The sequence below is a fragment of the Tyto alba genome, unplaced genomic scaffold (assembly GCF_018691265.1).
Source record: "Tyto alba isolate M040663 unplaced genomic scaffold, T.alba_DEE_v4.0 Super-Scaffold_11, whole genome shotgun sequence".
Lineage (NCBI taxonomy): Eukaryota > Metazoa > Chordata > Aves > Strigiformes > Tytonidae > Tyto > Tyto alba.
In genome coordinates this window covers 12547394-12561341 of record NW_024881273.1, presented here as the reverse complement: position 1 = coordinate 12561341, position 13948 = coordinate 12547394, and the positions used below count along the sequence as shown (strand labels likewise).

General features: G+C 44.3%; 1 protein-coding gene across 19 annotated transcripts in view; it reads right to left on the bottom strand.

Annotated features, from left to right (window-relative positions):
- EXD3 (exonuclease 3'-5' domain containing 3) overlaps nucleotides 1-13948 on the bottom strand; it is a 293160-nt gene that overhangs the window by 127834 nt on the left and 151378 nt on the right. For 18 of the 19 annotated variants that reach the window (XM_033003026.2, XM_042786593.1, XM_042786594.1 and 15 more), the window contains 2 exons: nucleotides 8526-8579; nucleotides 6632-6763 (listed from right to left, as the gene is read on the bottom strand). In XM_033003026.2, the coding sequence (XP_032858917.1) occupies nucleotides 6632-6763; nucleotides 8526-8579 (186 nt within the window). Of the gene's footprint in view, nucleotides 1-6015; nucleotides 6036-6631; nucleotides 6764-8525; nucleotides 8580-13948 lie in introns of those variants that run through there. The other variant, XM_042786602.1, reaches the window with a different exon arrangement.

The following is a 13948-nucleotide window of genomic DNA, read 5'->3' as shown; positions in this document are numbered from 1 at the left end:
GTACGCACTTGTGCAGCGCCCGGCTGAGCGGCTGTGGCCAGCGTGCTGCCCACCCCCCCGCCCGGCGCCTGCGGGCTGGGGCTCGCTCAGCTCCCGCCGGGACCCCCACCTGGCCCAGGCACACTGCTCCGGCGTGCCCCCACGCCATGCCCTGCACGTCACGCCGACCACTCCCCCGGAGCCCTCACTGTGGCTTATACAGCCTTATGAGATCAGCAAATAAAAATCCGAACTGGAGACTCAAAAGGAGCGTAATTTGCCACAACAAATTATCACAAACCCTGATGCTATTTAATGACTGTCATGTAGAGCCACTCCAAATAAAAAGAGCTACATCGCTCTGAATGAAACGCTGCTGCGCCAGGGCTAGGTGCATTCACGACTGAATGCTCACATTCAGACAGTCCCGGGACAAGCACCTTTTGAGGTCAATTCGCTCCCTCAACAATGTCCGCAGAGGCAGAATAATACCAGCTGTGCTTCCTGGCCAGAGTCTCAGCAGCACAAGTTACAGATTACATCTAAATTGCCAAGCCCAGGATAAACAGAAAGATTAAGAGGGCCTTACCCTTTGTGTTGAACAATTGCACTCTGAAGTAAGAAATCACAGCCTACATAGTGGGTAGGCACAGCGCTGAGTTTTCGGTTTGGGTTAAGGGCTGGTGAGGAGTAAGCAGCTAACTCACACATCTGGGGAAACCACAGATGCTGTTAATCACAGGTTTTCCTGATCTGGAGGCGCTGACAAATTGCATCCTATGGATGAACCTTTTATTAAACCACAGAGGGTTTCAAAACGATATTGTCTTTCTCAGCATTCCCAAGTAGCAAAATCCAGCATACATCACCTTTCTTAATTCTTCATTTAGATGGTGACATCGCCCTTTCCAAAGAAGTTTCAGGGCTGCAGGGAAGTAAATAGGGACACGATGATACATCAGTGGAAGGCATCTCAAAAGCTGAAACATGGGCTTTGAGAACTGACATTTTCAAAGTTTTTTGATGATCACCCCAGCCCCATTTCAGATGCAGATACTTTTTGTCCTAGGCAACTCCTGAGACAAATCCCTCGCTGCCTGCTGGGGTAGAAACATTTTACGAAATACGTTGCCTTTAAATTCTGCTGTTTTTCCACCATGCATGGGGAAGGACAACTGGTATATTTAAAATAATAACATGACTGTTGCTCAGACCAGGAAAGGTGACCACAAAACAAAATTGCCCTGGCCCCACTTCCATGACACGCTAGAGCAGGGAGATAGCTGCTCGGCTCACAAGTTAGTGAGAAAGATGATGTCTGGCAGTTCTCATCATCATCTGGACCGACAGAGCAACCCACATAAAAGGAACAAAAAAGCCTGCTGATCAGATTGGTGTGACAGAGGCTCATGAGAGACATGCACATTTTCAATCTAAACGACAGCTTGAGGGATCTATATTACTAATTATCGACTAATATTGCCAGAGTTCCCAGGCTGGCTTCAAAGGTTCTCGCAAAGTGCCCCAAGCACAGGGTTTTTCATCTAATCATAAGGCCTTTTTCTTTGTCCCTGCTAAATGGATTGCTCCATACTAGGCTCCCTCTGCATAAATCAGCTTGCACATGATGAGCTTTGCAGCAACGAAATTTGTTACCTTAACCACAAAAACCCAGAAACATTTGCTGCAACTGTTAGAACACTTTTGCACCTAATTTAAAAAAAAAAAAAAAAAAAAGTGGCTTCCTCTCTTCTTCCCCCCTCCTCCCCACCTACTCCTAATCCCATGCTAACACCTTTCTAAAAGGCTGGGGTGAACCGCTTTGAAACTGAAAGAGCAGGGAAGGGGGGGCAAGATATCAGATCTCCAGACAATGAAATAAAGCAGCTATCTCTCACATCCTGCAGTGCTCAGGCTGAGGTCATAAGTTAAACAGGACATCAGAATAGGTGATGTAATTTGCTTATTTAGGATCAGAGCATTCAGTGAAGTGAAAGAGACAACCTATTTGAATTTGCAGATAATCCTATAATAAATGCAGGGCTGTTCAGTTGCAGAAACTGCAGCTGGAGACTGAGATTTTTTTTTCCTGCAAATTTATTTTTGCAGGGGATATAATTGCAATCATTTTTTCTAGCAGGAAAGCCTTCAAACCTCACCTGGATCAGCCTCCCACTGTGTTATGCATTGTTCAAACAGGGTCCCTGCCACGGACAGCTTAAAGGCTAAAGGGTCAAGTCAAAGAGAGGGTGGGAAAGGAAAGAGAGGCCCAAGGGATGCAAGGAGGTGGTACAACCACACCGCAGGACCCAGGTCCCCGCACTCCCTCCCTTGTACAAGAGCAAATCTTTGGACTCAAAAATGAGCTGAGCCACAGTTATACTTTCAAGTAAAGCACAACTCAGCTTTTCTGAAGACTGACAAGCCCTCCTGGCTCCAAATCTGTCTGCAGAGCCTCAAACCAGCAAGGATTTTACAGCACAGTTATAAACCTTTAATGATGAGGTTCTTCTATAACAGTAGTAATTTATCGGCAATCCTGTACAACACTGAACACAGTTTTCCCTTCAAATCATTGTGACAAACACTTGAGATATAAAGATTTAAAGCTAACAACTTGCCCTGTTTATCTCCTCAGTTTATCACCATTCAAACCGTAATTTCATCCTGTCACTGCCACACAGAGCAGCATTACTCACAACAGAGGGCTGCCTGAATTTATCTTCTTTGACAGAAGTTTTTTTTTCACTGACAAGAAGTCAGCTAGGCCAGACACCACACCTTAGCCAAGGCAAGCAGAACGTCCTGGCTATCCTGGGCTCATGGAGAAAGAGAGCAGTAGATGAAGAGGCACTGCATACACTGCCAGGCCAGTAGGTGCAGTCTACACATACGTCGGTTGTCTAGAACTTCAACCCAACCAGATGACACAGAAAAGCCACATGGAAGAAGCCAAGCCAGTCATCCAGGTAATAATTGCCAAAACATGTCTGTTTATGGGAGTTTTTTTTATGAGACTGGAATGGAGTTCATGTCCTCCTGCTGTCCTGCCAGGCCATAGCCGAGTGTCAGGGTGGGCAGGCATGCCCCGTGGACAGACACCACGTCTGAGCGAGGGTGGCTGTGGCACCGAGAGGGCTGAATGGACAGACCTGGTTGAGGAGCCAAATTTCAGCCTCCCTATAAAATGACCTAGCTGTCAGTTGTTTGTATCCATAACTGTAGCCATCTAGTAGGTCACCTTCTTTAGCAGGTTTTGTTGTTTTTTTTTTTTTTTTTTCTTTCTTAAATGCAAGTTCTGTGATAGAACTTCCTCCAAGTTGTCAAGAGCAGAGGATCACTGATCTTCCACTCAAGCCTACAGCAGCTCTGGACAACTCCACAAAGATTAGTGTAAGGGACCAATGTGCCAAATTTATCGTGTAAGAACACTCTCCAACATGCATTTCACAACACTTCTTTCTGAATGAGCTACTTTTGGATATCTGAAAGAAGAAAAGCTGTATACAAGATATCCAAATGTGTGCAGAAGTGACAGACAAAAGACATTTGATTTTCAAATAGAGGGAATGGGTTTATTTAAAATATTTTAAGGCTATGAAACGTAGGACTTCTCAAGGTATTTTTGCATGTCACCAAAAGACAGAATTCATCTTGTTTTCACTCAGCTCCCCTAAAATGTTCCTCATCAAAGGCAACACCAGGCCTGGCTAAATCTACTGTGCACAGGTGGCCTCTCCATGACCATCACAGAGTCCCTAAGATGCAGCACTTGAGACACATGCAATGAGAAGATTATACTTGGCAGGCCACAACTAACGCAGCCAGCAGCAGTATCCATTTCTGGAGCCTTTAACCAGAACGACCAGGTTGAAGGCCAGCACAAGTGAAAGCAGAAATGGTGAGAAGCCCAGGGGTGAAATTCTCTGTGCACTTGCTGCTCTAAGTCAGACAGAGGTAACCAGTATTTGCCATTGTTTTAACAGAAAAAGACAGTATTTTGGCAGGGTTACAAAGTAAGCCCATTCTTTATATCTGAAAAAGAGAGATCGTTCATCCCTGCTGAGGGAGCTGACAGAGGAAACATATTTTACAGCAATCCTGGGTACAACATTGAATTGGGACCTATTTTTACCGTGTGCTCTGCCGCGCACGCATTAATTGTTACAGCAACAATATTTGCTGCCGTATTCACTCCAATCATTTACAGAATAGAAGCCCGAGAGACAAAACAAGCCCTTGCTCCATGAGACAGAGAGAGTCAGGCAGGATGCCACATTGCTTCCTGTGACACACAGAGAGCGCTTATCTGCGATGGGTGATCGCAGCGATAACCCATCTCCAGCGCTCTGGCAAGCAGAGCAGGGCTTCTGGGCCCACGGTTCAGACAGCGGCCAGCCCAGCTCTGGCCCAGGTTAGGAATCAGCACTACCCAGCCTCCTCCTCCTGCCCAGCACGCTCACAGCAGCACTGGAGCGTTGCTGGAGGGCCCTGCCTGCACACCCCACCAGCGCTCCCCGGCTACAGGGACAGCCCGAACCCCTCAGCCCCCCGTTAGCAATACACGTTTCTGCAAGGAGGTGGCAGACCTCAAAGCAGTTTGCAAGCCCTGAGGTCTGTAACCCGGTTAAAGACCAGGACAGGCAGTATGGAAGGCACAGCTCAGCGGTTTAAGGACGTAGCCTCCATCCTAATTAAATCCAATTAGGTTTCCAGAGAATGAGGATGTTTCAGAAAGAACTTACAAATGACGTGCTGAGGTCTCTGTTGGCCACAGGGGTCCCAGAGCACCCTCTTAAAAGCAGAAATTTGCCATTTTTCACATGGGCAGTCAATACTCTGCAGCTGTGCAGTACGAGCCTTCTCAGGGGGCTGCCCAGCGCTCCCCCCTCACACGCAGCCCTGCTGAGAGCCCCAGGGCCGAGCGCCCCGCGTACCTGGCTGGGCGTCCGCCGGACAGGCACGGCCCCAGGAGCTTGGATTCTCTCCCAGTGCAACAGCAACGTATTAGGGAAACTCGTACACTCTGCACGGGACAGCTGAACAAAAGTAGCTCTAAAATGCCAAAGCCTTAAATGTAGGCAAATATATGACTCAGGACACAGAGCAGTTTGACATGAGCACCTTCCCATGCCTAGTGGTATAAAACATGCAGCTGTTCTACCACCACAATTTACAGGGAAGGCAGTTCTCCTGGAAGTAAGAGAACACTTAGTATATACTCCTAGCCAGATTGATTACCCTGATTTATATTGTAAACTAAGACAGCACATACTAAAAAGCCATATAGTTAAACAGTTCCAGACTCCGGATCATGGGCAAGGGGTCAGTTCTATATCATACGCTGCACAGCCTTCTGCATTTATTACAGATATTACAGAGTCTTCTGCAGCATGTTTTTTTGTGTCTGCTTATTCTTGTGGTATTTCAACAACCATCAGGAAGAACACTGCTATTTTATGGGATCTCAGGGAATCGGAGAATCCACAAGGTTTTTTAAAGGTTTTTCTAAAATAGCAAAGAAGCTAGCGTGCCACTATATAACAAATGCAATCTGTTCTCAGAACAATAAAACCGCAAGACTGAATGCAATATCTTATATCTGAATATATACATTTATCCTCAAGTAAGATCGGTCCATACTATGTCGATCCAATCTGCATGGTGTTACGTCATTCTCCTCATAGACAACCTGCACAGCTGGACAACTCTCATTTTCTCTATAAGTTACAGATACAGTTTCAACAGCTGACACCAGATATAAGCAGAGATCTAGAAAATGCTCTCTGTTGTGTTTGCTCAGAAGTCATTACTGTTCCTACAACACTTGTGCAGTTCCACCAAGCCAGGAGACCCCATGAGCTCGACCACAAGGCACTGAGCCAGACTTCACTGAAGTGTTCAGCTGACTTGTTTATTCCTATGAGAAAGCTCCTTTGCTAGCCAGATTTGCAGTTTCTTCTTTTTCTTTCTTTAAACACTGATAAGAGGAGAGATGTTGAAGTTGCAACTTGGTTTATATTACAGGTTTTGAAGGGATAGGTTTCAGCGTGTTACTGTAACAAATACAAGAGTGAAATTGGAAGAGATAGAGATTTGAGCTAATACAATTAAAATTTCTTTTTAACAACAATCCACAGATATCCAGTGCCAAACACAATCTGGAATCATCTACTAGCATGGACATGAATTAACCTAATAGCTTCTGAAAAAAAAAAATAATTCAGTCCTAAAAAAAAATCCTCCTATTAAAGTAATTAAGTGTTATCAGAATCAGAGAGCCATAATTAAACATGGTTTATAATTAAAACAGCATGTGTCCTAGACAGAGAACACAGCAACAAAGAGACTATAACCATGATAACCAATGCCAAAACACATGCCAAATACCAAAAATCAGAAAAACATCAGTTTCTAGCAAAGCTGCAGTTGTACTGACTCTGCTCTTCTGACTTAGTCATCAACACTTCCGAAGAATGAAAGCACACTCAGAACGCCTTACACCTTTGCAAGATGCTGCCAAAGTTCAAGCAGAAATCTCAGGAACCAAGTAGAAGATACTAAGTGCAAGACCCAAAAAGCTGAAGCAGTGCCTGCTGTGCATGGAACAGCGAGCAAGCTTGAACTTTAACTCAAACAAGCCTTGTCCTACCTGGCAGCGGCTGAAGATATCCGCCAGGGATACTTGAACGTTGAAGTGCTTCAGAACTTGCATGGCCTGTTCTTTTGCCTTTTCTGAGCAGTTCACAGAGAAACACCTTCCTTCTGCTACCTGGGACTGCAGCTTCAAAAGACAAGCCATAAACCAAAATGACAATAAATGAGGCACTCCATGCAGCATGATCTGTGGGATTTTTACTAATACACTTGGTTTGGTTTTAATTACAAATAATATTTGGAGTTAGTGTGTTTTTATAGTCTAAATTTTGATCTAACAAGCACAATTAGCCACTGCTGCAATAGCTCTGACACTACTGAGGCACTGCAGCATTTTATATATATATATATATATATATGAAACATGATTGCTCAAGTCCCCTTCAACTTATAATTTGGTGGTGTGATGCTGACAGGGGTAGCAAGAGGAAACTGAATTTAATCACAGCTTTCACATGAAACCTGGACAGATCATACACAGTATGCAAAAGCACAATGATGGAGATGAATATCCAACGACAGTTTTACCACTCCAACCCTTCTAGTTTATACATCATTTCACCCATATTTCACTGCTGGCCAGTGAATTTGAAGTGGTTGACGTGGACAGTCCCTCAATGCTTGTTTCACACGTAGCAGAGAAGTTTGTATCCAGGAACAAGCAGTGGGAAGTTCCAGCCACATCTTTATGAACATGATGAGTAGGCACAGTGAGGTGGGATCAGTTACATGCAAGGAGCCTAGCAGAGCCATCCTGTCCTCATGTAGGTCATACAAAGGCAAAGGAACAAAGCAAACCAGACATTTCCCATGACAATATCGTATGAGAGGAGTGGTGTTTTCCCCCCATACTATTGCATGGGAAGCAGTTATTTTCCTTTTGTAATTCCTACAGAGTACTTTAAAGTTAAAGCTTTGCCAAGTAAGATTATACTGGATGCTGAATTACCTATTACATCAACTGTAGGCTCAAGGAACCACAGTCTGGATAAGGAACCTGTAGGATGGCACAGCTCCACTTGCCTCACAGTGTCTCATCATGGTGGGGGAGTTTTCTTCAATGCTCAGCTACTATGTAGGAAATTAGCAACCTACATTCTGCAAATATTACAACTAACTACTTGAGTAGTTGGGAGCTTTTATATCGATAGTTTGTAACAAAGAAGTCCTGCACTCTGGCTCATGTGTGGAATCCAGAATAGTTTCACTCTCCCAAATTAATCCTTTCCCAGTAACAAAGTGCAAAGGACCTGCAGCAGGCATCCTAATATTGCAACCACTGACTCCACAGGTTCAGTATATTCCCACCAACACTCCATTTTGAGGTGTGTCTCATGAAGGGCTCTGAACATCTGGTGCTGAGGGTAAGGTTGGGTTTTGTTTTGTTTTTTTTGTGTATCTATAGGAACACAAAACCTCTACAACTTCCACTAGGACCCATGCTTGGTGGCTTCCATTCTCTCCCTTCCAAGCTTGAAGAAACATCTTTAAGTGTTGAAACTGTCAGTGTGGAGCCAGTCAGTAAACAGTAAAGAATATGTGATAAAAAGCATGGGAATTGAGCTGCCTTTAACCTGCCAGTGAAGCCAAACAGAAACACTTTGTTCTGGATTGCTTGGCTTGATTTCCACCCCCTGCCCCCAGTGGAGAGCAGTTGCTCTTCCCACTGATGCAGTACCGGCTATAAAAAAAAAAAATTCACCCTGAGCTTTGGTCATTCAGAACAGCAAACCTCTCAAGACCCTTAATGTAGTTTTTAGTGCAGAAAACATGAAAAAGCCAAGCCAGCTGTTGCATCCACATCTGACTTTTCCTCTTCTCTACACTGCACATCCCAGACCACGCAAAGATACAATGCCAGAAAAATGCCAGAAGCTCTGAACACTTACAGTCTGATATGGGAGTCCAGAGGTTAAAATGACTCTTCCTTCCTGTCGAGCAATCTGGAAAAAACAGTAAAAATCATAATGAACATGGGCTGAAGTTAACACTGGATTCAAGCCTTTCTTTGAGTCAAAACAGAGAACATGAACTGGCGATACTGAGTCTTTCTCTCCAGTGTCAACATGCACTGGGCCAAGAGAATCTGGGTCTGGTTCAACAATACACTCTCGACAGCAATAGCAGCTCAAGGTATCGCTCACACTGCAGGTCCCCTCCCTGCCAATACCCGCCTTGCCTCACATTTGCTGGAACAAGCTACTTGTGCATCTGTACTGCAGATGGTCTAGGGAACAGATCCACCTTGAAATAATCCTATCAAAAACCTTTCTATCTTTTTTTTCTTTTCCTTAACCCAGACTACTTCGATTTCTCCAGTCTGGCTCACAAACAAGCAAGCAGTTCTGCTTGTACAGCAATACACAGGGGAGAAAGGAAAAAAATAACCTAAGCAGGTAATTCCAGCAAAAAAATCTACCATTAAATGTGTCTGCAAACTTCATAGACATTAACAGAATGATGCTCACTCCACTCCTTAAAGATAAGATGGTGTTATTCTCCCAGCAGCCCCAAAAGCAGACATACAGAAATTAAGCATCCTTTCCAGGCTGCAAACAACATCCCCATTAGAGTTTATCACCTCCTGACATGCAATCCTGTGCCTTTATCAGAATTCTTGTCCTTCAAGGGAAAGGTCTGTGCTGAATTATCCAGGGACTCATTACCCGCACTTCTGACCTTCACAATAGAGTAAGAGACACTTTCAAATGGTTTGGTGCCAAAAGGAGATACTAAATCTGGAACTGCAATTCTTCACAAGGATGAAAGTGTGACTGATCTTTCTATGATTAAATGACATCCCTCCCTCCCACCCCTTCACCCCCTCTTGTAGGAGGGAAATAGCTTCATGGCCATAGCAATAGAAGGATTCCCACGTGAACCAGCACATCAGCTCTGCTAGCGCTGACAAGAGATTGGCAGTTCAAGGTAGGCATGAGGTTATTTCTCTCCTCTGGCTTGGATTCTGTTGGAAACCCTTGCATTTTTCACTGTTTACAGATGCGTGTCATGGAGGTCTCTTTTCTGGATCACAGTTTCAGAAGCTTTCTCTGGATCGCTCCAACCCTGGCAGGAGGATACATTTGGGATCACAGTCCTGCTGCACTTCCCAGAGAGTTTGACACCACCAAGCACAGCCAGGGAACACCAAAAAAAAAAAAAAAAAAAAACCAAAAAACAACAAATGAAGATTTTTAAACTCTCTGTCTTGGATAGGTATTCTCTGAAAACCCACTGGACCTATGGCAACATGAAACAAGGGGGAGAAAGCTCTGAAGGCACAAACTCCCCATGCAATCAACCGAGCATCCATTTTTTTCCTATCTTGACCTTTCAGGTAGCCACTTCCCTCCCTTTTCTGTGAAGTCACTCTTTGGCTGCTAGTTCTGCATTGAGAAAGTGATTGGCAACAACTTCTAAAACATCTTTCCACAGGTAGAATTACTGGATTTCTTTCAAAATCAACCCTCTCTCTCAACAAAAGAAAAAATCCAAGAACAGGAACCTTGAAGTGACAGCAAGAGACACCCCGTGCTGCATGCAATCCTACTATATGCAGTTTGGGTTACTGAACAGCCCTGCCAACAAACTACTCTCATGGCACATTAGCAAGAGAAGTCCAATAAGGCAACAGCAAAAGTTCACCACAGTGATTTGCTGACAAGGGAAAAGAGATGTGAAATTCCTTCAGACCCATGTGTGCTTCAGGGTAAGTCTGGGGATTTCACAGCTGGAACACTCCATTCTGACTTCCTGCATCCAGGGTTAATTAGTTCAAGCTTGATAAATCCCCTTATCTAAATGGCTCTGCAGAGACAGGCAAAGAACATCAAATAAAAAGGAGAAAAGCAATAACTCTTCCAGCATGTTTTTCCGCCTCTGGAACAACAACTGGGAGAAGCACGCAGAGGCAGAAAAACCATGTGATAGCACACATCTGACTGAAACCACAGAGGATACGTGCTGGAGAAAAGGGCATAATTTCTTCTTTTCCTCTGAAAGAAATAACGGAAGGCAGTGCTGGGACTATCTGGGAGATATGTGCTCGGAGATGCAAATAAAAGGAAAAGAACGACGACTGTAGCGTGTTGGGGTGGGTGTCAGGGACTTGTGCTCCGTCCCAAGCACTGCAGAGAGGGCACTGGCCTCAGTTTCACAATCTATTAAAAAGATAATATCAATTTCCTCTGGAAAAGGCTTAGACCTTCTGGATAGAAAGCGCTCCCTAATAACTCGGTATTATTATTTATCCCTTAACGTGCCTGTCTGTTCAGCCAACTTTCATTTTGCAGAGATGAACAAACTCAAATGAATTACTACAAGGGAGACCTGGAAAGGCAACAACTGATGAGAGAGTACGGAGAGAGACCCTATGTTTCAAAGCCAGCACCAGTGGCAGAATGGATTTGTGACAGCCTAAAGGATCCTGAATTAAGGCCAAAGAAGGTTTCAAGAAACAGCAGCACAAGGCTGTAGATTTGTAATTTAAAATTTTCCAGGCCCATGCATGACGTGTTAGGCAATGCAATGTGTCCTTGAAGAGGTAAACTGCAGTGCCCCCTTGGCAAGGTGGCAGTCAGGAAAAGCTGTGCCCCCTCCTTGCAGTAGTAGAGGTGAAGAAGCGATCCTGAGCCCAGGCCACCAAAGTCCTGGTTCAGACAAAAAGGGAGCAGACAGAAAGCATCTGCTCCAGGATGTGTGCTGGAAAAGCACCCGGATACAGATCTGCTAGGGAAGTGGATCACAAACATCAACCTAACCCTGAAGCCCCTCTATCTGTTATCTCAGGCATTTTTAAAATAGACAGTAAAATAGACAGTAAACCAAGAGCTTAATATCTATGAACAAACTCAGTCCAGTCTCTTCAACATTCCTGAAAGCCATAAATTGCACAGAGTTATTACATGATTTTGTAATGTGGCCTTAAGTACCACACCAAAACCATCAATCCTATTTTCTTTCTTAACATAGACCCATTTATATCGAGGTCTCCAATGAAAGACATTCTCCTCCTGCTGACCAAACATCAAAAGCAAAGTCTTGATCTTAAAAGTAGAACAGTTCTTCATCTGTCCTCTGCGACTTTACTCAGCAGACTGGCGGGGAGGTAGAAAGACTAGCAAATCTGAAGAATGTCATTTACATCAAAAATATGGAAAAAGACATTCAAAGCTGAGATGAGATCAGAGATTAGATTCCCCCATTCCATGAAGCTCTGCTCACTGAAGTATCAGAAGTCTTCTTTGTGTCCCCTGGCCCCAAATCAGTTCAGGGCAATTTAGATCCAGGTGCACATTGCTCTAACTGGCTCCTGAGATCCATCCAAGCCTGGCCCTCCTCTCTGACTCGCTGGTTCATCTGGAGTTTTGGGGGAATAGGTGTAACCTTGCAAGGGAACCTTCTACACCATGAGAGCTGCAGGAAGCAAGTTCTACCAGCCTTCTGGTTATTACCACACTTCAAAAGATATCAGATTTGCCTTGGTGTGCAAATTATTCTTAGAGATGAGGATGGTTTTGAAGACCATGAACACAGTCCATTAAAAAACCAAACCAACCCAACACACAACTCAACTGAAGGGGCTTTCAGATTCCATCAAGTGTCTTCTTAGGAATTAGTGATCTAAGAGACTATCAAAATTTTCTTATAAGCCTTTGCTCAACCCCTGAAGTACAACATTGCAAGACCTACTGTAGTCACTTTAGGCTGGCGGATGATCCTTTAAGGTTGGTATGAGAAGCATCCCACTTCTCTACCTGATTCTGCAAAATTGAAGAGAAAAGAGGAACACCCACTGAAACTTTCCCACCTCCTTCCAATTATTCATCGAGAAGGCCCAAAAGATAGGTTTCAGATTCTCTGCAAAGAGAAGTTTGCAGAAGACAAGCTGGAAGACCTGGCTAGAAACAAATCAGGCATAGGACGTGATTTAAGTAAAGAAAAATGTATTAATTGGAAATAACGTGTTGCTTATAGGAATAAGTGCAAACGTGAAGGGTGGCTTACCCCAGTAATGGCACCTGCACGCACAGATGGATGATGCGTAAGAGAGACCAAATCTCTGCATTCTTTAGCAGATGGAGGGAGTCAGAAGCTCCTGGTGAGGAATGGCTGGACACATACAACCCTTCCCAAGGAATGTCTCCCTACACAGCAGTAAGCCAGGCTTGGGCCAGCCTGGGCCTCCACCCAAAGCCTTCCAGAAGGGCCTCCCACCCAAGGTGCAGGACTGGACAAGTGCTGCCCCGCAAGGACACGTTTCAGGGAAATGTGTGGTGAATCCCCCCTGCTCTCAATGCCCAGGCTGCTGAAGTCAGGTAAAGGAGCTCATCCGGCACATCTGGTACGTATTTCACCCCCCAACTGCATACCTGCTTGGCCAAACACTTGTGTGCATTGCACTACAGCAGCTAGGATATAAATGTAACATGGTAAAAATGTTCCTGCCACCTCACTGAATGAGAAGACTTCGAAAAATGACATGGCACCCATACTTGGACACAAAGCTGCTCTTCCCAGAGAGGCTGGTCCTCACGAACAGAAGCTAAAATGTTTTTGTAAGGATGGAGTGTGAGCTCTTTGTCTTCAGCACGAGGACAGATTTAATTGGAGAAATTTTCAGTATAAATTTTTACTATCTTTCTATCTTTAAAGATTTTCTGTATCTACGCTTATGACAGGTAACTTTTAACCAGTCACTTCTCCAGTCAAGTCCTAATTAAGTGGCACCATTAAATACACAGAATGCAAACTGGTATCACCTCACAGGAGCTAACTAGGGACAAAAGGGGAGATACACTGGCTCATGTTGTCAGAGGTCCTGCTCTCACGGGCTGGCAGATCTGAGATTGCAGATCTGGCATGATAAACTCATCATGACAACTGTTGTCCAATATAAAACATTTAGCCAATAATAGCAGCACAACATGAAGCAGTATGTAGGACACAGATTTCACATTTAGCCTGGGAATGGGGTTTCTCACACCAGTTACTGCTACATGCATTAGTCTAATAGAAAAAATTAAAAAAATCCATAGCTGCCCAAGCACAACCTACAAAGCTCTTGGGCTTTTAAGCTGGATCCCAAACAATACAGGATGAAGGACAAGACCCACCTGCCTACCAATACCTGAAGTCACTTTAACAAGCAGCAGGAAGGAGAACAATAAGGAGCAGATGCCAGGCGATTCAGAAGTTCTTGGCACAAGGAGGTGTGTAATATGACTTATAAATCACTTGAGTGAAATGACTTCAATGAGGAACAAACACTAACTCTGTACACACTTGTGTTCTTGGTGACACTAGTTTGAAA